This window comes from Pygocentrus nattereri, chromosome 1, assembly GCF_015220715.1.
Source record: "Pygocentrus nattereri isolate fPygNat1 chromosome 1, fPygNat1.pri, whole genome shotgun sequence".
NCBI lineage: Eukaryota > Metazoa > Chordata > Actinopteri > Characiformes > Serrasalmidae > Pygocentrus > Pygocentrus nattereri.
In genome coordinates, this window is record NC_051211.1 from 23,255,587 (window position 1) to 23,278,450 (window position 22,864).

The 22,864-nt window shown below is 41.8% G+C and overlaps 1 protein-coding gene across 2 annotated transcripts; it reads left to right on the forward strand.

Annotated features, from left to right (window-relative positions):
- The first annotated feature begins 5,128 nt into the window (after positions 1-5,128).
- On the forward strand, positions 5,129-22,582 carry ciarta (circadian associated repressor of transcription a). 2 transcript variants are annotated; one of them, XM_017715352.2, is made up of 8 exons: positions 5,129-5,509; positions 7,329-7,672; positions 10,514-10,589; positions 11,531-11,609; positions 11,732-11,885; positions 17,613-17,781; positions 17,903-18,058; positions 18,335-21,109. In XM_017715352.2, the coding sequence occupies exons 2-8, from the start codon at positions 7,331-7,333 to the stop codon at positions 18,373-18,375; spliced, it is 1,017 nt and encodes a 338-aa protein (XP_017570841.2). In that variant the 5' UTR covers positions 5,129-5,509; positions 7,329-7,330; the 3' UTR covers positions 18,376-21,109. The 2 variants fall into 2 exon arrangements, with proteins under 2 accessions (XP_017570841.2, XP_017570842.1); XM_017715353.2 differs by lacking the exon at positions 18,335-21,109 and adding an exon at positions 22,560-22,582 and having other exon boundaries at positions 5,130-5,509.
- The last annotated feature ends 282 nt before the right edge of the window (positions 22,583-22,864 follow it).

Consider the following 22,864-nt stretch of genomic DNA (forward strand, 5'->3'; position numbering starts at 1 on the left):
GGTAATGTTTACAACTGTCAGAATGGGGGGAAAAGGTGATCTGGCCATTGAATGATGGTGCCAGATGGGCTGGTCAAGTCTCCCAACAGAGAATGGTGCAATAAAGAAAAAACATTTTGGTGAGTGGCAGTTCTGCAGACAGAAACACCTTTATGGTTATTAATTAGCTCATAAATACCTTAAAATCATCAATAATCTATTAGAACACATTCATATAAAAGGATAACTATGAATACCTGATAAAGCTGACTGGTTTAATGCTGACGGGTGAAGAAGACAAAGTAAGATCAGTAACCAGCAAGACCTGAGGTTTAATTAAATGAATGTGGGTTCACTATTAGGCAAACAACAGATCACTGTTGCCCTTTTTGCTTATTAATGAATGAAAGATGTTTATGACCTAAGTAATAACCACTAATAAATCATGTAAAACCATTTATACATGTTTTATAAGGGTAGTCTCATTCTAAAGTGATCCCAGTAATCTGTTGTCCCAGTGCTTCTTATAAAGGGAAGTCTGATGGTTAAGACTTCCATGCCTTCAAACGTGTGTGTACATGTTTAAGGGTCAGTAGAATTAATATTGAGAAGCACTGGTTTAGGGTAGGTTGTATTTTTGTTTCATTTTATTTTAGTTTTCATTTTAGAGAGGCAGAGTCTCTCAGAAGCAAAGATGGGCAGAGGTTCACCAATCTGCGAAAAACTGAAAAATGTCCCTCAACGTAAAATTGCGAAGACTTTGGACATCCCACCATCTACAGTACGTAACAACATCAGAAGGTTTAGAGATTCTGGAGAAATCCCTGTATGCAACGGGCAAGGCGGACATGGAGAACATGATGTTATATTATTTCATTAAACTAAGTAGCTGACTCATCAGACCATCATACACATTTCCACTGTGCATCAGTCCATTTCAGAGGAGCTTGGGCCAAGAGAAGAAGTCAGCGGCGCTTCTTGATCTTCTTCTTCTTTCGGCTGCTCCCTTTAGGGGTCGCCACAACCGATCATCTGCCGCCATCTTGCCCTATCCACTGCCTCCTCTACTTTTACACCAACCATCTCCATGTCCACCTTCACTACATCCATAAACCTTCTCTGAGGTCTACCTCTTCTCCTTCTACCCGGCAGCTCCATCTCCAACATTCTTTGCCCAATATATCCACTATTCCTCCTCAACACATGTCCAAACCATCTCAACCTGGCCTCTCTGTCTTTATCTCCAAACTGCTCCACCTTCACTGTCCCTCTGATCTGTTCATTTCTAAACTTGCCCATCCTTGTCACTCCCAACGAAAATCTCAGTATCTTCATCTCCACCACCTCCAGCTCAGCCTCCTGTCTTTTAGACAGAGCCACAGTCTCCAAACCAAACATCATAGCAGGACGCACTACTGTCTGTAAACCTTCCCTTTCACTCTTGCTGCAATCCTTCTGTCACACATCAGCCCTGACACCCGTCTCCACCCACTCCATCCTGCCTGCACCCTCTTCTTCACCTCTTTTCTACACTGTCCATTGCTCTGGATGGTTGACCCAAGATATTCAAAGTCATCCACCTTTACGACCTCTACTCCTTGCATCTTCACCTTTCCACCTGCCTCCCTCTCATTCACACACATGTATTCCGTAGCGGCGCTTCTTGATATTGTTTACATATAACTTCCACTGTGCATAGTACAGTCTTTACAAATGATGTTTGTCAAAGTATTTTCGAGGCCATGTGGTGATCTCCATTACTGTAGCATGAAATACCGAAGATAGCAATTGCTCGTTCAGAAATGTTGATTGTAATTTGTGTCTTAAATGCCCTGTCCTAACTTTTCTGAATGTGCAGCAGGCATGAATTTCTGAAGCATACATTTACTAAAAAACTAAGACATTGATAAATTAAAACAGCCCATGTGCATCCATGAACACTGACTCTGCAGCAGGGCAGCACGTTTTGCCGTCAGGTCAAGTGGAGGAGCCCCCCCATCATGCCCATTTGGGCCCACCGGAGTGACCTAGAGAAGCTTTTCATTCACAGATAAATAAACACCATGGGGACCTTAATACTTTAGTCCTTAGATTCAGTGATTCATATACAGACAGGACCTCCTACAGATGTTGCCAGGTCATCTACAGGATGTCGTGTCTGCATGGAAGATGCAGAATAAGTGTGGGGAATTGTAGGGCACGGCTGCCGCATGACTGATGCTTTAAGTCAGTGGAGCATGTGGACAGAAGACGGAAGTCAGATCCAATGGCCTTGAATGACCAAGTCACTCCAGACTTTGCTCGGTTTGAATGAGCTGCAGCACCGCGGCCTTCACACTTGCATAGTCCCCACTCCGCGGATGTCTGGCGAAACAGTAGGTCGGGTTTTTCTGAATTACTACAATGTTATTGGAGTAAATGTGCTAAAACATTGAGAGTCATTTGTAAACTGCATAATTAACACTGAGAGCATTGTTACTCGTTTCAGATTCACACTCCTAAATGAATAACAAGCAGTTCCACCATAGAAATCCTATGCAGCCTTGATGTTTATTGTCCAACCAGTTCAGCAGCCATTTAGCTCATTGCCTGCTCTCATGGCCTGAAAACAATTATCAACTATCAGAGTCTCTGTTCACAGGGGTGTTTTGTTAACCAGATAATAAGCTAGTAATAAGATAATAAGAGAAGAGGTAAGGAAGAGTCCTCATGGGCAGCCCTCCATTTAGGCTTAGAGGAATGATTTGGTGAAAAACTGTTTAATTTAGAACTGGGAACTAACACTAACAACAACCACTAGAAGTCATCAGTCACCCAAAAAAGGGCATCCTCAAAACCCTCAAACCACTCAAAACCGCATCCACATCTTCATTGAGACCATTCAGACTTTAAAATTTCACTGTGTAGCTGAATGCTGTGGGTTGCGAGACGTTTTAAGACAGATTTGTGCAAAACAAATGAGTGACTACTAACGTATTGGTTGGTGGTTGGTGTAGTGTAGTGGGTAACACCTCTGCCTTCTACGCTGTAGACTAGGGTTCAATCCCCCACCTGGGTAAGCACCCTACACTATACCAATAAGAGTCCTTGGGCAAGATTCCTAACACTGCCTACGCCTACTTGTGTAAAATAATCAAATTGTAAATCGCTCTGGATAAGAGCGTCAGCCAAATGCTGTAAATGTAAAATAAATGTCTTGTGTGAGAATTTGACATTAAACCTGTATTAGTGGTGTGACCATATCTAGCATTTACATCGATCTGCTCATTCCCACCAAAGGTACAAGGAGTTACTGCTTTCAGGTGCAAGTGGGCCAGACATTTTGTTCCAGGAGGAACTTGTTCACCAAACATTTCACTTTCATGGGGTGAAATCGTACACACTGAGCACACACAAAGCAGAAATAAAATGTGGGTTAACTGTGTTTAGAATGTACTTTAGCATTTATCTGACGGCTTTTCTTTATCGGGCTGTTTGCTTCTATTCTTAACCATGTTGGGGCAGTCATGGGCTGGAGGTTAGGGACCCAGCCTCGTGACCGGAAGGTCGCCGGTTTGATCCCCAGAGCCGACAGCGCGTGACTGAGGTGTCCTTGAGCAAGACACCTAACCCCCAACTGCTCCACGGGTGCTGCGGATTGGGCTGCCCACCACTCTGGGCAAGTGTGCTCACTGCCCCCTAGTGTGTGTGCGCTCACTAGCGTGTATGTGGTGTTTCACTTCACGGATGGGTTAAATGTGGAGGTGAAATTTCCCTGTTGTGGGACTAATAAGGGTCACTTAATCTTAATGACGAAAACAGCGTTGACGTCACAACTCAGCCAATTCGTGGTGCACCAAAAAAGTAAGTACGCCCGACTTCATCATCGAGCTTTGAAGGGCGTTCATGCGGTGCCTCCTGATGGAAAACTTATTTTTTATGAAAAAAGCAAGATCATTTGAAAGCATCAGATGATTCAGCCAAGACTGTGTTGAGCACAGGGCAGCAGGTATGAGGGAAGGTGTTTTTTAGATTGGGTCACTGAAATTTTAAGCAGCTTTTACAGAACATGAACGATGACCTCGTGTAAAATTATTTGCCTTATTCCAGTTAAATTTCTGTATAATCAAACATAATGTGGCATACTGCACTATTTTGAGGCGAGAGACAACAACGTATATATGACTGATACATCAGACTGCTGCCGTTCATCATCCCACTGCTCTCTCATTCTGGACACACTTTGATTGTTGACATGTGGTGTGTCACGCCCACAGTCACACTGTGAGTGGGAGAGAACCCATGTTAGCTTATAAAACGTCAGTATTACATTTGATGATTTCTTAAAAGTTTAAAAAGAGCATTAGGCCGTTTTGAGGGTCCGAACCGGCCTCTATCGTTATACTTTCTCTAATTAAACCTCAAACTGGCGTGTTTTCGCAGCATGGCCCCAAGCGCCTGTTATTGCAGGAAGCCATTCAGCTCACTGTAATGAACATTTACATTAAACAGTGCAGCTACTGCAGGTTTTAAATAAAAACAGAAAAATACTAACTTCTCCAAAACAAGCACACACGAGTCTTGGCTGTGCACAAATTACTACAAAGGTCAGATCTCTGCATTAGTTTTGCTGTGTTTGCAGTCCTGAAACCTGGGGTTGCTGCAACCCCCTCAGCACCCCCTACTTCCTGCGTCCAAGCAGGGCAGCCAATCAGGACAGAGGTTTACATATCTCAGCTTTAAAGCCTGTACTGAGGAATAAAGAGGGGATGGAAATTGGTTATGGAAAAAGGGAATTATTACAGTTGTTGGTACCTTTGCTGTGAAAGCTGTGATTTCACGTCCTGTTAAACATTCCCAGCGTTAAAACCTGAACATCAACATGTTATTTAGTCTAATGTTTCACTGGTGACTGAAAAGGACAAATGTTTTCTTACATGACCCTACACGCTCTGATCCTCGTGTAGGAAAATGGAAGATAATACGGCGAGAGAGAGGGGAGGGTGAGAGAGAGAGAGAGATAGAGAGAGAGAGAGAGAGAGAGAGAGAGAGACAGATAGATTACACTAAAAGAGAGAGAGAGAGAGAGAGAGAGAGAGAGAGAGAGGGGGCAGAGAGAGTCCATTCCCTCCATGCTGTAGTAGTCGTCCTTCCACACGAGTGCCACGTGCGAGGACTGTGGCTTACAAACACATGTCACCGACCTATCCTGGGCCGGTCGGACGCTGATTGGTCGGATCAGAGTCAAATGAGCGCGCTCGCCCGCGCAGCGCAGCCAATGGGCGCTCGTCGTGGCTCTCACACAAGCGGGGCACGTGTAGAGACGCACATGCCGTCCCTCGCTGGAAAGTGAAGCGCTTGGAGAAAAAAGGGAAGGAGAGGAGGAAGCTCAAATCAGCACCAGAGAAACAGAAGCGACTGGACTTCGGAGACGGGGCGGTGAGCTCTCCGATCGGTAAAAGCGACAGAGGAGCTGCGACTCGAACGGAGGAAACGACCGCGGAGCTTCAGTTGTTCAGCCGGAGGGTCTTCACCGCGAGAAAAACACAAGGTGAGGAAAACCGCCTCAGCAGCACCACCCCTGGAAAACCACGTTCACCTCCACAGTGACAGCGAGTCTCCGCACCCCACCGGCCGGGCGGGCTAACCTGGTGTCGCCAAGCCTCGTCTGTAAGAGCGCCTGAATCTTAGACAAACACCGCTGGCCGCTCCGAGCCGCCCCACCGCTCTTGCCTCTCGGGCGGTTCACGCACTCGGTCAGTGTGGAGAGGAAGCCGCTTCTTCGCGGCCCGTTTTAGTTCCATGTTTCAGCCGAAGTGTTGTTTGACTGTCGCCTGTGAAATACGGGCACCAACCAACACAAACACGGGGCTGTGGGAGCCAGCCGTGCCTGCTGGGTCGTGCAGCCTGGAGCAGCGAGCTCAGTCGGTCTGTCTGGTCTGGTTAGGTCAGTCTTCCAGAAACAGACGCGCTCCTTATGTTTTTAGCTTTAGCGTGGCTTGTTTCACTCGTGACCGCTGAGTCTGAGCTCTGAGCGGCAGTTTCAGCTCCCTGCTCGGTTTAGAGGTGAAAGCGCTGGTTCAGTAGTTTCCGTCGGGCGGCTCTTCGGGACTGGGCAGTGTGGTTTATGTCGCTGCTGGTGTGACCTTTTGACCCAGTGCGTCTGAGACGAGTTCGCACGCTTACCGCGGTGTTTTGTTGGCTGGTTTACCGCAGCAGGACTGTGATGAACACACAGACACACATGAGAAGCACCCGTGCACGTTTAGGACGTGGCATGCCCCAAACGCTGAACATAGAGAACCATATAACGACTTTAAAGGGCAGAAAAGATTATAAATGTGAATAGAAACGTGCTTTATTAGGTTTAAAGGAACATAAAACAGGAAAAAAATACTCAAAAATGTTTAAAAACAGAGAAAAATCATCTTAACAGGTCACAAACGTGTAATCTAACGTCTAAAGGCCTAGTGAAGAGAAAAGCTTACAGAAAACGAGCAGGCTAAAGGTCTGGAGAGAGTGAGACAGAGAGAGAATGGTGGGGTGAGAGAACCTGCGAGTGTCTCCCCCCTCTAACCAAGACTCGGCCAAAGCAGTTATATGCAAATCATATGTAAATTAGTTTACATATGATTGCTAATTCATCGTTACTAATCAGAACTAATGCAAATTTGGATGAGCTCAGAAACAAACCTGAGCACTGTGTCGTCGGTGAGATTCAGGTAGTGTCTCTCAAGCGCTTCCTAGTGACATCTGCAGTTTCGCTCTCAGCCTTATGGCCTTGCAGATTACCGAATGATCCCATTTCACCCAGTTATTCCACGATGGAAAATCCCAGTTCCACCTCCTGAACCGTAGAACACTGCCAAGTCTGGTGTCATAGATTGGCGATGGGCATAAATACGAAGTGCTGATCTCAAAGCCCTGAAGGTCAGACAACTGTATTCCTTAGTCCTTTTGTGTGGTGTGCACTGTGCTGCTCTTATAAGCTGCCTGAAATATGAGTTTACTGAGAAACATGAGTGCACTTTTCTCATTGTGTCTGAATGGAGTCGCGCAAAGAGAGAAAAAACAGCGTTCAGGTAGCTCTGTCTTCCTGCTAATCCCAGTCTCGGGCGCTTTTGTGCTCCCCTTGTTTTCTAAACTGTGCATTGATGTCCTTTTGCGTTCTCATGGTGTTTCCTCCTTTTTTCCAGGAAAATCTGAACATATTCCTTGTCACTGCTTATGCTATGCTCCACACTCACACTTCTGTTATTCCAGCCTGTTTCCTGTCTAATCTCGCTTCTTTTGCTTGAATCAATATGCCTCTGTCAACATGTGACTAACTCCATCTTATCACCTTTCTATGTGCACTCCTGTGTCTTCAGTGATGCAGTCACTTGGCAGTTCCTCCGAATGGCCATCGAAAGCCGCCCTCTCTTCCACCACACGCTTGGTGTTCAGTGAGAGTGACCAGACGGAGGACGACTCCTCATCCGAGGCCTCTTCAGAGGGAGTGGTTGAGGCTGGTTTGGGCAAGCCCAGCCCTGCACCCTTCACCACAGAGCTCCCACAGAGTCCTGAGCCACGTTCAGGCTGTGGAGATCAGCGAGGTTCCACAGTTGAGAGCGACCAGACGGGGCTCTGCCACAGATCCCCAGCATATGCTGGTCTGACCTCAGTATCGGCTCCTAGGGCTCCGACAGAGGGAGACTTGGCCTTTTCTCGCAAAGTGAGTCATCAAGTCACCCTTCCATTAGTACTGAGCAGTCTTGATATAATTCAATACCAGGGTTTCTTTTGAAGATTATCATGATATTAGGTGATGTTTAAGTTTGCGTTAGTAAAGTTAATGAGCAAGCGCTTCCTGAGTACTGCTGTTCTACTGCTGTTCTACTCTAATATATCTTACAGGTCTGACATAACTTGCTTTGTTTAGAGTATACATGAAAGGGAAATTCCACATGATTCTTCAAACGTTCTGCATAGCCAAGTTGTTGAAATGTAAACAGTCATTCAGAGTGGTTTGTGAAATGATTCATTGTAGAGAAGCCGACTGATTTCTTTACAGTGGTGGTGCTCAGAATCAGTTTGCAGTGTCTACAACACAAATATAGCCATTTTATTTCTGGTCCAAAACCACCCCTATGCCTGTATGTGACTTCTGAGTTTTAATATGTAACGTTGATAATGGTAACGTGGGGGTAAATCTTATAAAATAAGTTTGTTTTGGGGAATATTTTGCTTTACAACACCCTGCTTGTGCCTCCCTGCCACGATTTATTTATTTATTTATTTATTTTAAATTGTCTTTGGCCAAAATGGCATCTCAACTATCATAAAGCAATATCTTTGACATGAGGCCACATAATTATAGCATTTTCAGGTAATAACCATCAGTCAGGGAGCTTAAGTACTTTTGAGGTCTTTTAGATGACCTTGGAAAAATGAGTGGAATTCCCCTTTAACTAGACAAGAAGGCACATTTCTGTGATGGAAATCTACTGTTTATTTATCTTTTATATCACTGTTCTTCTAAAACAATATGAAGCACCAAGCAAATAACATACAGTCGTGGCCAAAAGTTTTAAGAATGGCACAAATTTTGGTTTTCACAAAGTTTGCTGCCTCAGATTTTTTAGAACCTTTTGTCAGATGTTTATATGGTATAATGAAGTACAGTTATAAGCATTTCAAATGTGTTTTAACTTTTTATTGACAAATACATCCAGTTTAAGCAAAGACTTGATATTTACAGTGTTGACCCTTCTTCTTTAAGACTTCTGCAGTTCGCCTCGGCCTGCTGGATATCAGCTTCTGGCCAAAATCTTGAACAATGGTGACCCACTCTTACCTAATCAGTGCTTGGAGTTGATCAGTTTCTGGGTTTTTGTTTGTCCACCCTCTTTTTGAGGCTTGACCACAGGTTCTCAATGGGATTGAGATCTGAGGAGTTTCCTGGTCACGGACCCAAAATGTCCATGTTTTGTTCACCAAGCCACTTTTGCTTTGTGACATGGTGCTCAATCATGCTGGAAAAAGCATTGTTCATCTCCAAATTGCTCCTGGGTCGCTGGGAGAAGCTGCTCTCGGAGGATGTTTTTTTGATATTATTCCTCATTCAGCAAGATCGGGTCATCACCAGTGCAGAGCTTGCTCAGGAATGGCAGAGGGCAGGTGTGGGTGCATCTGAACGTGCAGTGAGATGAAGGCTTTTGGAGGATGGCTTGGTGTCAAAAAGCACAGCAAAGAAGCCATTTCAGAAAAACATCAAGGACAGACTGACATTCTGCAGGAAGTACAGGGATTGGACTGCGGAGGACTGGAGTAAAGTTATTTTCTGTGATGAAGCTCCCTTCAGACTGTTTGGGACATCTGGAAAAATGATTGTCCAGAGAAGAAAAGGTGAGAGCTAACATGAGTCCTGTGTCATGCCAATGGTGAAGCATCCTGAGACCATTCATGTGTGGGGTTGCTTCTCATCCGGGGGAGTAGGAATGCTCAATTTTGCCTAAGAACACTGCCATGAGACACATCCTCCAAGAGCACCTTTTCCCAATGATCCAGGAGCAATTTGGAGATGAACAATGCTTTTTCCAGTATGATTGAGCACCATATCACAAAGCAAAAGTGGCTTGGTGAAGAAAACATTGAAATTTTGGGTCCGTGGCCAGGAAACTCCCAGAATCTCAATCCCGTTGAGAACCTGTGGTCAAGCCTCAAAAACAGGGTGGACAAACAAAAACCCAGAAACTGTGATCAACTCCAAGCACTGATTAGGCAAGAATGGGTCGCCATCATTCAAGATTTTGGCCAGAAGCTGATATCCAGCTGACCGAGGCGAACTGCAGAAGTCTTAAAGAAGAAGGGTCAACACTGTAAATATCAAGTCTTTGCTTAAACTGGATGTATTTGTCAATAAAAAGTTAACCCACGTATGAAATGCCTATAATTGTACTTCATTATACTTTATTATATAAAGGTTCTAAAAAACTGAGGCAGCAAACTTTGTGAAAACCAAAATTTGTGCCATTCTCAAATGTTTTGGCCACGACTGTACATTACAGTTAAGAAAGGTTTTGTTCTTCATCAAAACTGCTAAAGCTATAAATCAATGGGCCTCTTTCACGAAGATCCTGACAATCGCCCATGTTTTCTCATTTGGGATTTGTTCTTAAGAACAGAATCTACACACTTTCAGGAGCACAAAGGTTGTGAACAGTTCTGTCACTGAAAAACACGTCATGAATCTGACAGATTTTTTTGAAGACCTTTCTCAAGAATAAATGTAAGAAAAACTTAGGAAAATATTGGTGAATGAGGCCTGTTCTTATGCGACACCACAACCAGTGCCAAGGAAGACACCACTACTACAAAAATTGTGATCTTCAAAAATAGTTGTTGATGTTCAATATATGTCGATAGCATATGTTTACATTAGAATAATTTCCCACACCTTCCACAAGTCTAAAGTAAAGGTTTGTGCGATTTTGGTGCACACGATAGATTCTGAAAGGCTTTGATCTCTCTCTTAATGGCAGCTCATCATGCTAGTTATCTCTCTTGCTTTCAGTGTGCAGAGCTAAGTGGTTATGTTAGGCCACTCCTGGATCTCCTGAATGGATTGAAAACGGGGAGATATGACAAAGGTAAGTGCCTGTGTTTAACAGGATCTATGGAAATGACAGTGTTGTGAAAAAGTATTTGCTCCTCCTGATATCCTATTATTTAACCTATATGTTACATTGACTGGTTTCAGATTTTCATACAAAATGTAGTGTAAGAGGAAACACAAGGAAATATTAAACATGAAGGGAAACAAAAGTTTTTAAATGATCATTTCACTCATTGAAGAAAAAAGTTTTGAAACACCTGCGTCATGCAAATGAAAAAGTGCCCCAAAACGTAATAACTTGATTGAAAATGTGCCATCTTTAGCAGCAACACCTGCAAACAAATGCTTCCTACAACTGTAGATCTGTCTTTTTCTCATTGGATTTCAAATCAGGACTTTGACTAGGCCACTCCAGAATTTTTTTATTTCACTTCAGTCTTTCGGAGGTGGACTTGCTCTTGTTCTTTTAAATCATTGTCTTGCTGCATAACCCAATTGTGCTTCAGCTGCAGATCACAAACTGAGGACGGGATGTTCTCCTGTAGAATTTTCTGGTACAGAGCAGTAGTCATGGCTCTTTTAGTTATGGCAGGTCATCCAGGCCCAGAATCAGCAAAGCAGCCCCAGAACATCACACTACCACCACCATGTTTAATTGTTGGTGTGGTGTTCTTATTGTAGAATGCGATGTTCGTCTTGGTCAGTAGTTGTTGCCTTACAACTCTCCCATGAATAAAATTTTTGGTCAGTTTCTTTCTAATGGTGACTTTATCTGAGGCAAGTCGGGCTTGAATTTCCATAAATATTCGTCTGGGTTCTTCCCGAACAAGTCACTGCTGTGCTTCAAGTCTGACAAATTTGCCAATACGGAAGAAATCAGGAGGGGACAAATATATTTTCATTGTAAATGAAGCTATTTGAAAAAATTAACTTCTAATTATTTCCTTAGAATGATGACATCCGTCTCATTGACAGGTCTGAGCACATTCCAGCAAAGCGTTGCCATGGACAGATTGCAAAGGATTGCTGGGATTCTGCAAAAACCTCATCTAGGGTATGATTCCTTATTTTTTGCTGCAGCATTTTAGCGAAAATCTTTTAAAGAAAAGAAGCTTCGAACAAGGGTATGGAGTAGCTGTTGTACCTAATCTCCAATCCCCCTTCATACACACACAGGGAGAAGTATCTGCGCACCCTTCTGCAGCTGGAGATGATGTTAAAGGTTTGGTTTCCTCAGGTGGTATCCTGCAACCCAAATTCCACCCCACTGTCCCAAAGCTCCACTGCCAGCACACAACCACGCTGGCATCAGAACCAGCTGCCCGTGAAGGTAAAACATAGTCATAACCATTCAGACACTGGAGATATTGACAATTGAGTGTTAATTCAAAGGTTACAGTTGAGAAGTAACTAGTTTATTCAGTTATATGTGGTTGAGTTTTGATAGGTTTGTACTTTGAGAAGATGCTTTGAATTAATGAAAGTACTTTGCAAATGTTTAGGCATCTGAGAAAAGTACAATTAAAAGGCAGTTGATCTCCCTGATGATGCTACAGCCATTAGTGGACAGGAGTCCAAGAGCGCACAATTGACCTCGCTCTCTGATGGGGGTAGGATGGCCTCCCTCTCCTCTCATGACCCAGCTTGATGCTAGCCAGCGCAGGCAGAACAGCTAACAGAACTGGCAGTTGGCACTTTCCTCGGAGTGTGTTCAGCTGTCCAATGATATTGCATTAGTGGGAGTTTGAAAAGATGCAGTGGTGCTTCACAGGGCTCTCAGGGAGCCTGTGGAGGCAATTTTTCTGGGTGGTAAGTGATTATTTGCTCAGAAAAACACATTACAATAAATACAGATAATTTTAATACAAAAGGAAGGATTTTCTGTATGCCAGTGTGTCTCTCCTCATAGAATCCAGAGTGCTCTTGATGGGATTGAACAAATCCATGTGATGGCTGGGGACATCTAAGGAATCAAGCTTTGTTCTTCAAAATAGTTCACAGGATATCAGCTTCTTTCTTGAAACCAAGACATTAACTGTGTTTGCGTCAAGTTGCATCTTTTGTATTGATTTGTAGTGTTTTTACTGGCGAAAACACATTGCTGAGATAAATGGTTTAAACTATGTACTTGGGTGCCTAAAAACGGTGTGTATTGTATTAGTCTGTGTGCATTTTAGTCTTTACTCTTCAGTTGCTGATTCATTTTCTGTATGTAATATGTTGTGTAGGTGACAGCATGGCCATTTTAATTTAGGTACCCTTAGGTATACTATTGTTGATCATTCATTCACATATATGTTTATAAATAGCTTGATTTAAATTAAAATGCATTTGTAGACTTGCAGTGTTATGCTTCATGTAATCATGGAATAGTGATATTAAATGATAATTAAGATGTACATTACCTTATATGCATTTACCTTGTCTAATAAAACATTTGAAATTGCATGAAAGAGACAGAGACAATTGCATATACTGCACTCAATGCCACTGAAAATACATTTGACCAGACTGCATTTTCATTTCCATAGACTTTCACCTGTTATATTAAGTACACATGAATATAAGGTAACTTACATTTTAATTAGCATTTGATAGCACTATTGCTTAATTAAACGAAGCATAACACTACAATTCTAGAAATGCCTTTTTAGTACATCTATGGTTGCACAAAGGCCAGCAGTGCAGAAACATCTGGAAAGATGTGCTTTAACATAATGTTTGGATTACAACATGTAATACATGTCATTTTATACTAGACCTATTTGGATGTGAATTGCTTCACTGACGGCAGCCAGTAGATCTCCCATGCTGGACTCACACGGAGAAGAATGTCTAGTTAATGATGTGGTTTTTCAGCTGTCTGCAGGGTAAATGATTTACTTGGACATGCTTGGAATGTAATCTTGGTCTAGAAGGAGTCTGCTTTGACTTTTAGCTGGGATAGGAAAGCTAGTTTGTTTTTCAGCAAAAATGTCTTCTTAGAAAATTGAGGCAGTTTAGGCCGATTTTGTGCACAGCATTATTGCAATTAGGCCACTTCTTGCAAGTGTGCTTAGCTTAGCTTAAACTTACTGAGGCATTGTCTACTCTTGCTCCACATGTATAAAGTCCACACGTTGTCTTCTTACCACATATGTAGTCAGTAAACCAAGACCTGTTTTGTGCAGCTTTAGTTTTACACTGGAGCTAGGAGGCTAATGTAGACCCTGGACATGGACATCCAGCCAAGGGCAGTCCAACCACAAGCTACAAACTGCAGTAACTTACTTTAATATATGCTGCTGGCGCTGGAATTGCCACGGCTGCTGGCACCAGGCTTGCCCTCCAAAGGGTCCCCACCTGCGGGTCCAATTCCATTATGGGTCCTGTTCCATAATTCCTAGCTCAGTTATTCAGGCGTGAAGATGGCGGTCTTTGAACACTGTAGCATTTTCTAAGTAAATGTTCCAGATCCCGGGTATAGACGCCCAGCTAAGGGCATCTGTCAGCCCACTTCCAAGATCCAACTACAAACTTTTTAACTGCAGCAACTTTAATATATGCTTTTGGAGCTGGAATTACTGCGGCTGCTGGCACCAGACTTAAGCTCCAGTGAGTCCTCACTTATGGTTTTAGGAAACGCTCATTCTGATCTTGGGGCCTCTGAAGCTAATGTACACCAATTCACAAATCCATCGTGATTAGTGAAGGTAAATGACATACTTGACACATCTGACATTTAGACTTTAAGATGAATGGGAGGTTGGTTTAATGGACTTGGAGTAGTTTTTTGTTTCTTGTAAAGTTACCATTTTGGAGATGCATTCTTCTGACAACAGTGATTTACTAAGAGATGCTAGGAGAATCTGCAATTACAATGAGAGGCCCTTGCAAGTGAAATACATGAAAAACATTTGGGAAAACAACGGTTTGTCCCGCTCCCGTCCGCAGACCTTTTATAACAGGTTTTCGTCTGTGTTAGTCGCATCTTAAATGCCTGCCAGTCTGACTGTCTGAAGGCTCTGCTGTTTCTGTAGCTTAGAAGAAAGCAGTTTATGGGATTCGTGCGATGGGACGCTTCTATTTAGAAGTCATTTAGAACATCTGTAGCTTCAAGTTCCTTCACCCTCTCAGCTTTGAAGCATTGTAAGATGCTACCTAACAGGCTTTTTTCCTACTTTTTGAGTTTTAGTATCTTTAGACATAGTTCTGTTGTGCTTGTTACGCACTGCCATACCTGCTTAGCTTGTTTTGGTCAAATATCTATATACAAAGCCCCAGAGTCCAAAAGAGCACAATTAGCCCCGCTCTCTGGGTCGGTGGGGTGGTTTATGTACTCTCTTCTGTTGATCAGACTGGTGCTGGCCAGTCATGGGTGTGTGCCATGTCACGTACACACAGTTTTGCAGTTGCGACATTATACCAAACAATATTGTAGGGCAGCTGAATGTAAGTGAGCAGCAGTTTGAAAAGTTATGTTTAGGGTTTCGTGTATTTCTAAGGAAATGAATACCTGCATTGACTATCCCAGATTTTTGTTACTGGATGAATAACACCATAAAACTTATACAGAGGAGATAAATGGGCAACGAAGTTGCATATTACACATTTGGTTATTCTTACAGGCTGTTGTTTTGCAATACAATATTGACCCTTGGTACTTATTTATAGTGATGTTTTGGTTAGTGTTATAAAATGTACATTTACAGCATTTAGCAGACGCTCTTATCCAGAGCGACTTACAAGGAGTGCTTAATGTACTTGTGTACAATATTACACAAGTACAAATTAATGTAACATTATGTACTTGTGTTCTGATAATAAAACACAATTTTCAGTGGCACAGAATGTTTGTATCTGGTTGCAAGCTCACAGTGGCCGATCCAATTTTTCCACAGACTTGCCAACAAGCGGTCCTGTATGCCAAGGCTGTTTAGTTTAAACCAATAAACCCCAATTCCAATGAAGTTGGGACGTTGTGTAAAACATAAATAAAAACAGAAGACGATGATTTGCAAATTCTTTTCAACCTATATTCAATTGAATACACTACAAAGACGAGATATTTAATGTTCAAATTGATAAACTTTATTGTTTTTTGCAAATATTCACTTATTTTGAATTTGATGCCTGCAACACGTTCCAAAGAAGTTGGGACAGGGGCATGTTTACCACTGTTACATCGCCTTTCCTTTTAACAACACTCAATGAGCGTTTGGGAACTGAGGACACTAATTGCTGAAGCTTTGTAGGTGGAATTCTTTCCCATTCTTGCTTGATGTACAACTTCAGTTGCTCAACAGTCCAGTTCCTTCACAGATGTGCAAGTTACCCACGCCATGGGCCCTAACACACCCCCACACCATCAGAGATGCTGGCTTGTGAACTTTGTGCTGATAACAATCCGGACAGTCCTTTTCCTCTTTGGCCCGGAGGACACGACGTCCATGATTTCCAAAAACAATTTGAAATGTGGACTCGTCAGACCACAGGACACTTTTCCACTTTGTGTCAGTCCATCCCAGATGAGCTCGTTGATTGGGTCTTGTTGATATATGGCTTTCGCTTTGCATGGCAGAGTTTTAACTTGCACTTGTAGATGGAGCGACGATCTGTGTTCACTGACAGTGGTTTTCTGAAGTGTTCCTGAGCCCATGTGGGAATATCCGTTACAGAATGATGTCGGTTTTTAATGCAGTGCCGCCTGAGGGATCGAAGGTCACGGGCATTCAATGTTGGGTTTTCTGCCTTGCAGAGATTTCTCATTTGATGATATTATGGACTGTAGATGATGAAATCCCTAAATTCCTTGCAATTGCACGTTGAGAAACGTTGTTCTTAAACTGTTGGACTATTTGAACACGCAGTTGTTCACAAAGTGGTGAACCTCACCCCATCCTTGCTTGTGAACGACTGAGCCATTCAGGAATGCTCCCTTTATACCCAATTATGAAACTCACCTAATTAACCTAATTTCTAATTAACCTGTTCTCCTGTGGAATGTTCCAAACAGGTGTTTTTTGAGCATTCCTCAACTTTCCCAGTCTTTTGTTGCCCCTGTCCCAACTTCTTTGGAACGTGTTGCAGGCATCAAATACAAAATGAGTGAATATTTGCAAAAAACAATAAAGTTCATCCATTTGAACATTAAATATCTCGTCTTTGTAGTGTATTCAATTGAATATCCCAATTTGTCCCAACTTGTGTATTGATTTCTGTTATTGAGTCATAAAATCACCAAATTAATTGTCATTTTTACCTGGTATAATAATATGTGAAAATGTGAATCAGAAATCACAATGCATTTTTGTTTCATGACACATTCCACATGACACAAGTGAAACGTTATTAGGAAAGGTCTCTCCCAGTTCTGCATTTTTTTGCACTATGGTTGGTGGGAGTGGTAAGCGAGAGAAATTAAACCTATTATTGCTTAATGTTGTTCCCCACAAGCTGGAGCACGCTGATATAATCCGACCTCAGAACATGTTTTGCAGACAGCAAAAGTCATTACATTTTGATCAAATATTACAGGAAGGCGAGAATTTTGACTTTTAAATGAAATTATAATCCTGCTTAATATAACCTACTCATAGAGTCTTCTAGGTGTTTATGTGGCATTCGTGCAGAGCTGTGAGTTACGCTGTGAAAGGGAATAAAAATATTAAGATATTAATATTAATAGACTTGATGTTTAGGTCTCAAATGCCAAATCAACATTATTCTGATGAGGATGACTCTTTCAACACTCTTGCAATCATTGGACTCATCTGCTAGAGAAAGGAGTCTGATGTTTTCCTGCATGCAGTTACACATTTCTACCAGAAAGGACTCCAAATCCCCCAAACATGCATAGTATAGCTTTAAATGACGATAATCATCCTTGTAAGTAAACAACCGCACGTCATTACGTAAGATCATACAAACATCGTCAAACCCAGAACATGTTTTTAATGAAGACGAACTAAAGACACTCACCATGTCCCCTAAGGTTAAAGGGTAGGTGCTTTCCATTGTTTAACATTTTTGGCCACATTTCCTCCTGAACCATGCCATCGTTTTTTTTCTTTTTCAGAAACGTCGATTAAGTTGGTCTGACTCAGAGTCTCAAAGCCCGGCCCCACCAAACTGCAAACTCTCTCGAGACAAAGAGCCAGAGCAGAGTCCCAGTCTGACCACCTCTAGCACACACCCAGAAGACACGGTTTCTAGAAGCCGAGGACCAGTGATTTCAGATTCAGAAGGTATTCTTAACCCAGAAACAAGCAGCAGCAGCCAATCAGAGAATGAGTTTTTCCACACGTATGCCTGAGTCAGCTAGAATAGGTAGTATATCCTCACTTGTAATACCTTATACCTCCACAGGTGGGAGCTGCTCAGACACGCAGGATTGTTCCGTTTCTTCCACCACCACTACTTCAGACCCATGCCAGTCAACTGGAAGACAAGAGGCAGCAGTTCCCCTGCACAGCCACGATCAGGTTCAAGGTGTGAATGTGGTGGAGACAAAAAGGAGAGCTGGTAGGAAATCTCTTATGTCAGAAAAGCCAAGCACGTAGCATTAAGCAGATCCTTTTTGATTAAAGGAAGGAATTTTTCAGTCCCCTGATGTTGGGAAACTCGTCACAATTCACAAAGTGAGCTGAAATGACAAATGACACAGTAAAAGGTGTTCAAAGCACCAAGGTCATTATGATCCTACTGTTCTGCCATATGTAGTAGAATAGGATGTTTCTATGAAAGTCCTGAGCTGAACGTCCCTGAAAGGCTGTGATTAATGCCTTTTACGGTTTCCAGGGAAGTGGCTGAACTTCTGTAATTGTACTTCAACATCTTGAGCAGCAAAAGGAGTCGCTGAAACGCATGGAAAAAGATACTGGAACATTCTGCCATTATATGCTTTACATGCTATAGACTTCACCCATTTGCTGCCATGACAAACTGGTCAATCTAAGGAATAGCACAAACCACCTTAACCACCTTCAGCTGGAATTGTAAACCACCACACTGAGTGCAAAACCAAGTGACCGATGAAAGTGTAGATTTTGTTTTTAAAGGAAAAAAACAACTAAAAGTTGATGCAACAGCAGGTTTTTAAAATTGAATTCTGACTTGAAGACACTGGACTCACTGAAAGCCTTAATCCCTAGAGCTAGTACATCGTTGCTGAGCAGATTCCTTCACCATAACTTGATGTGTATTTATTCAGTGGCAAGAACGTCATTTTGGTTATTTTAAAAGGTGTGACAAGTGGCTGTTGTATAATGTTTTAGTGTAATATGAAATACAGAGGACATTGGAGTGAGACAACTTTCATTACCAAATACAGTTAATACAACTTGCACATGTATAGTGTACTGCACATCTTGGTGTTTTTTTTTTTAATAGGAGGGTTCAGTATTTATTTGCTCATTTAAGAAAAGTTCATTGTGTTTTTATTTGCAAAAATTTTAAACCATTGTGCTGGAAAAAGCTAGTTTGTTTAGCTGCCCTGTGCAAACTACAATTTATCTGTATGTATGTGTGTATGTATGTACATTTTTTTTAAATTAGAGCACACATTCAACTTGATACACATTGAACTCTTTTTCTTCATGCAGGACCATGCTAATGGACCGATTTTACGTTTGTAAGCAAGCTCTGGCCAAAGAGCACGGCTTTAAGAATTTCAGTAGGAGTCGAGATCCATCCAGAACTCCACACTGTTTAAATGTGAAACCAGGGGTCTGTCTCATGATGCAAAATTTATGGCTTAGCCAGCTAATTTGCTTAACTTAATCTAACCGTAGATTTTCTGTCTCTGGAGTCACTTTTATAACACTGCTCTCACCATAGCCTGTTATGCTGCACTCCTAACCTGCTCCAGGGCATGTTAAGTTTGGGAGTTCAGGTCATAAACAGCTCTTGGACCAATCAAGGCTGAGCTTCTGACCAATCAGGGACGGCTTTCTGACGGAGTCGGGCCCCTTTGAAACATTTGTGGCATAAATCACGCTGAAAATGTAGGAAGCAAATCATAATACATAGATATCAACAACATAAACCTAATAAGCAAATGTGGGCAGTGGCAACAGTATTGCTTTTTCCTTTTAGAAATAACTTTTACGTCTGCTTGAGATTTATTTTTTCTTCTTTGAGAAACAATCCACTCACCAACATCACGTACATACACGTGCAGGATTAATCCTAGCTTGTGTCTCTAAACGAGGGTTAACAGAAGGTGTTAAAGTGGATTTTTCAAAATGTGTACATATTTTAATTAAGATGTAACTAACATACAAACCCAGTTCCAAAATAGTTGGGACAGTATGTGACATGCCAATGACAACAGAAAGCAGTAATTAGTCAATTCAATTGATATAAAGTTGAAAATGGTACAAAAAATACTTTGTGTATTTACAAAAAAACAACATTCATTATCAAATTTGATGATGGCAACATGTTTTTAAAAAGTTGGAACAGGAGGCTTTTTCTACTTTTGCATCACCTTTTAACAGCACTTAATAATCTTTTGGGGACTGAAGAGACACTGTGTGAAATTGTAATTTCCTTCAGCTGTGCAACCATATGGGGCATTCATTTTGTATTTTGCACACATTTCCAATGGGAGGCGATTCAGGACTGCAGGCAGGCCAGTCTAGCACCTGCACTGATTCCATGATCGGATTGATGATTGCATCTGATTACGCAGCCCTGCTGTTGTAATGTGCAGAATGTGCCATGGTGTTGACATCTTGAAATAAGCATGGACATCCCTGAAAAGACAGCATATGTTGGTCCAGAATGTGCTCAGCATTAATGGTACATTTGCAGATTACCGACTAATACCTTCTACCCATACATGACAGACCCTGACTTTTTAACTCTGTACTGGTAGCAATCTGGATGGTTCTTTCCTTCTTCAGTCTAGAGAACACGACATATTATTTCCATAAACAGTCTGAAAGATTAACTCATCAGATCACAATAGACATTTCCACTGTGCATTTCAGATGAGCTCAAGCCCAGAGAAGTTGGCAGCGTTTCTGGACTCTGTTCACAAATGACTCCTGCTGTACATATTCCAGTTCTAACTTGCATTTGTGGATGCAGCAACAGTCAGTATTTAACCACAATGATTTGTCAAAGTTTTTCCGAGCCTCTATGTTGATATCCATCAAAGAAACATGTTGGTTTTTAAAGCAGTGCCATCTGGGGGATCAAGGGTTCTATACATTCTTACACACTGTGTAAGAGCTTTATCTGAATTCCTCAAATTTTTTAGTGTTATGCACTGAAGAGGTTGAAATACCTAAAATCCTTGTCACTTGCTGAGGAGCGTTCTTGTTAAACTGTTGGGTTTTTTTTTTCTGAGACATTTTAATCAGAATGATGAGCCTTGACACTTTTTTTTTTTCTCTCTCTCTCTTAAAGCACTTTTTCTTTTAAACACAAGCATGACATGTTCTAGATTGTTTTATTTTTTGTCTTAAATCTTCTTAAATTGGCCCTGTCTTAACTTTGTTGGAACGTGTTCCAATCCATATTTCAACTGTACTGTTTTCATTCAAATACAGGTCAAATTTGCATTTCTCATAGTGTCCTAACTTTTTTGGAACTGGGTTTGTAATTTAGGGTGGTTTGATGTGAAATGGTGCATTGTAGAGAAACAGAATGCTGATAGAAACCAGGGGAGTTTTATCTTTTTTGGGCACTATCCTACTGTACAATGGTCCACATGTTTGTCTCCCCCATGAAATTGTTGTCAAACTACAAGTGAAAATCTTATCTCAGAATGACTGTGAAACTTACATCATGTAAGTAGTGGTAAATCTGGGGAAACTGTTTAGCGTTATATAGTGTATGAAAAAAATTCTAGGCAAAACAAACAATTTCTCGGGCATCATGTATTTATCCTTTCATGTAACATCTTTTATGCAAGGGAGTTTTTAGACGCATTAAATGCTTCGGACGTCTGGTTCCTATTACCATGACTGTGAAAAATTCAGTCGGTTTCTCTAGAATGGAGCGTTTCATGCCGAACCACTCTGAATGACTTTGTTTCCGTCTTATTGATTGAATTATACAAAGATTTCAAAAAATTGGTGGCACTGCCCTCAATCAATCCACACATGGCTGCGTTTGTTCTGTGAAGCTGAAACTTGGTCAGGAATATGCTTTGTGAGCTCACGCCCACTCAGGATTAAACATTTAAGGATAAAACTTTACAGTAGGATACATTTTTAACATGTATAGGTAACAGAGGATATGTTACTGGAGAATGTGTCATGTAGATCCTGAACGTTGCCTTTATGTGAGCATTACATTGTTAGTTTGAATGAAACTAAAATAGCACATAAACAGTGCTGGGTGTAGCAATATTAATATTAAGTGACCCTTATTAGTCCCACAATGGGGAAATTTCAGCTCCGCGAAGTGAAACACCACATACACACTAGTGAGCGCACAGACACACTAGGGGGCAATGAGCACACTTGCCCAGAGCGGTGGGCAGCCCTATCCACAGCACCCGGGGAGCAGTTGGGGGTTAGGTGTCTTGCTCAAGGACACCTCAGTCAGCTCTGGGGATCGAACTGGCGACCTTCCGGTCACAGGGCCGGTTCCCTGACCTCCAGCCCTTGAGAATGTGACATTAACAATTTTGGAATGGCCTCTTTGAGGATGAGGGTCTACACAAGTTGGAACGTGTGAGGCATTTAATGCCTCTGCAGGTGGCTTATGGGATTAACTGCTTTGGAGGAGTGTTTATCTGCTACACATTAGTGTGAGGTATTGTGCTAGGCATATATTGCTTCCCTGTTTCTTTCATTTGTTGAAAAATCATTGTACAGTAAATTGTCATGTACAGTACTTTCTCATTGTAATCTTTTATATCTTAATGTTCTGTCTTCCCCTGTAAGTTATTCCTTTCATTGTACTGATATTGTTTTTGATGGTGGTTAAAAGTTTTATGAAAGACTGTTTTCATATGATTAAATGTTTACTTGTTTCTGAGGCTTGTGTGGCGTGCTTCCAATTACAGTGCTGTGATGTCAGTGAACCAGGTCTCTCCTTCCTCTTCTGCAGGATTCTTTTAGAGTTCATGTCCCGTGTTGGTTCCAAAGGTGGGTAGTAAGTAGTTACATTTACTGAAGTAAAATGTTGATGGTTTTGCTCTCGAGTATATTCAAATTATTACTTTTACTTCTACTCAAGTAATGGAATCAGTTTTTTTCTCAGTTGCATTTTAGCCATTCGTGTTAGAGTACTACAAATTCATACTTATGTAAAAGTACAGTTACTGTCGTAATGGTTAATGTGGGGTTCAACTAAATGTATAAATAAGAG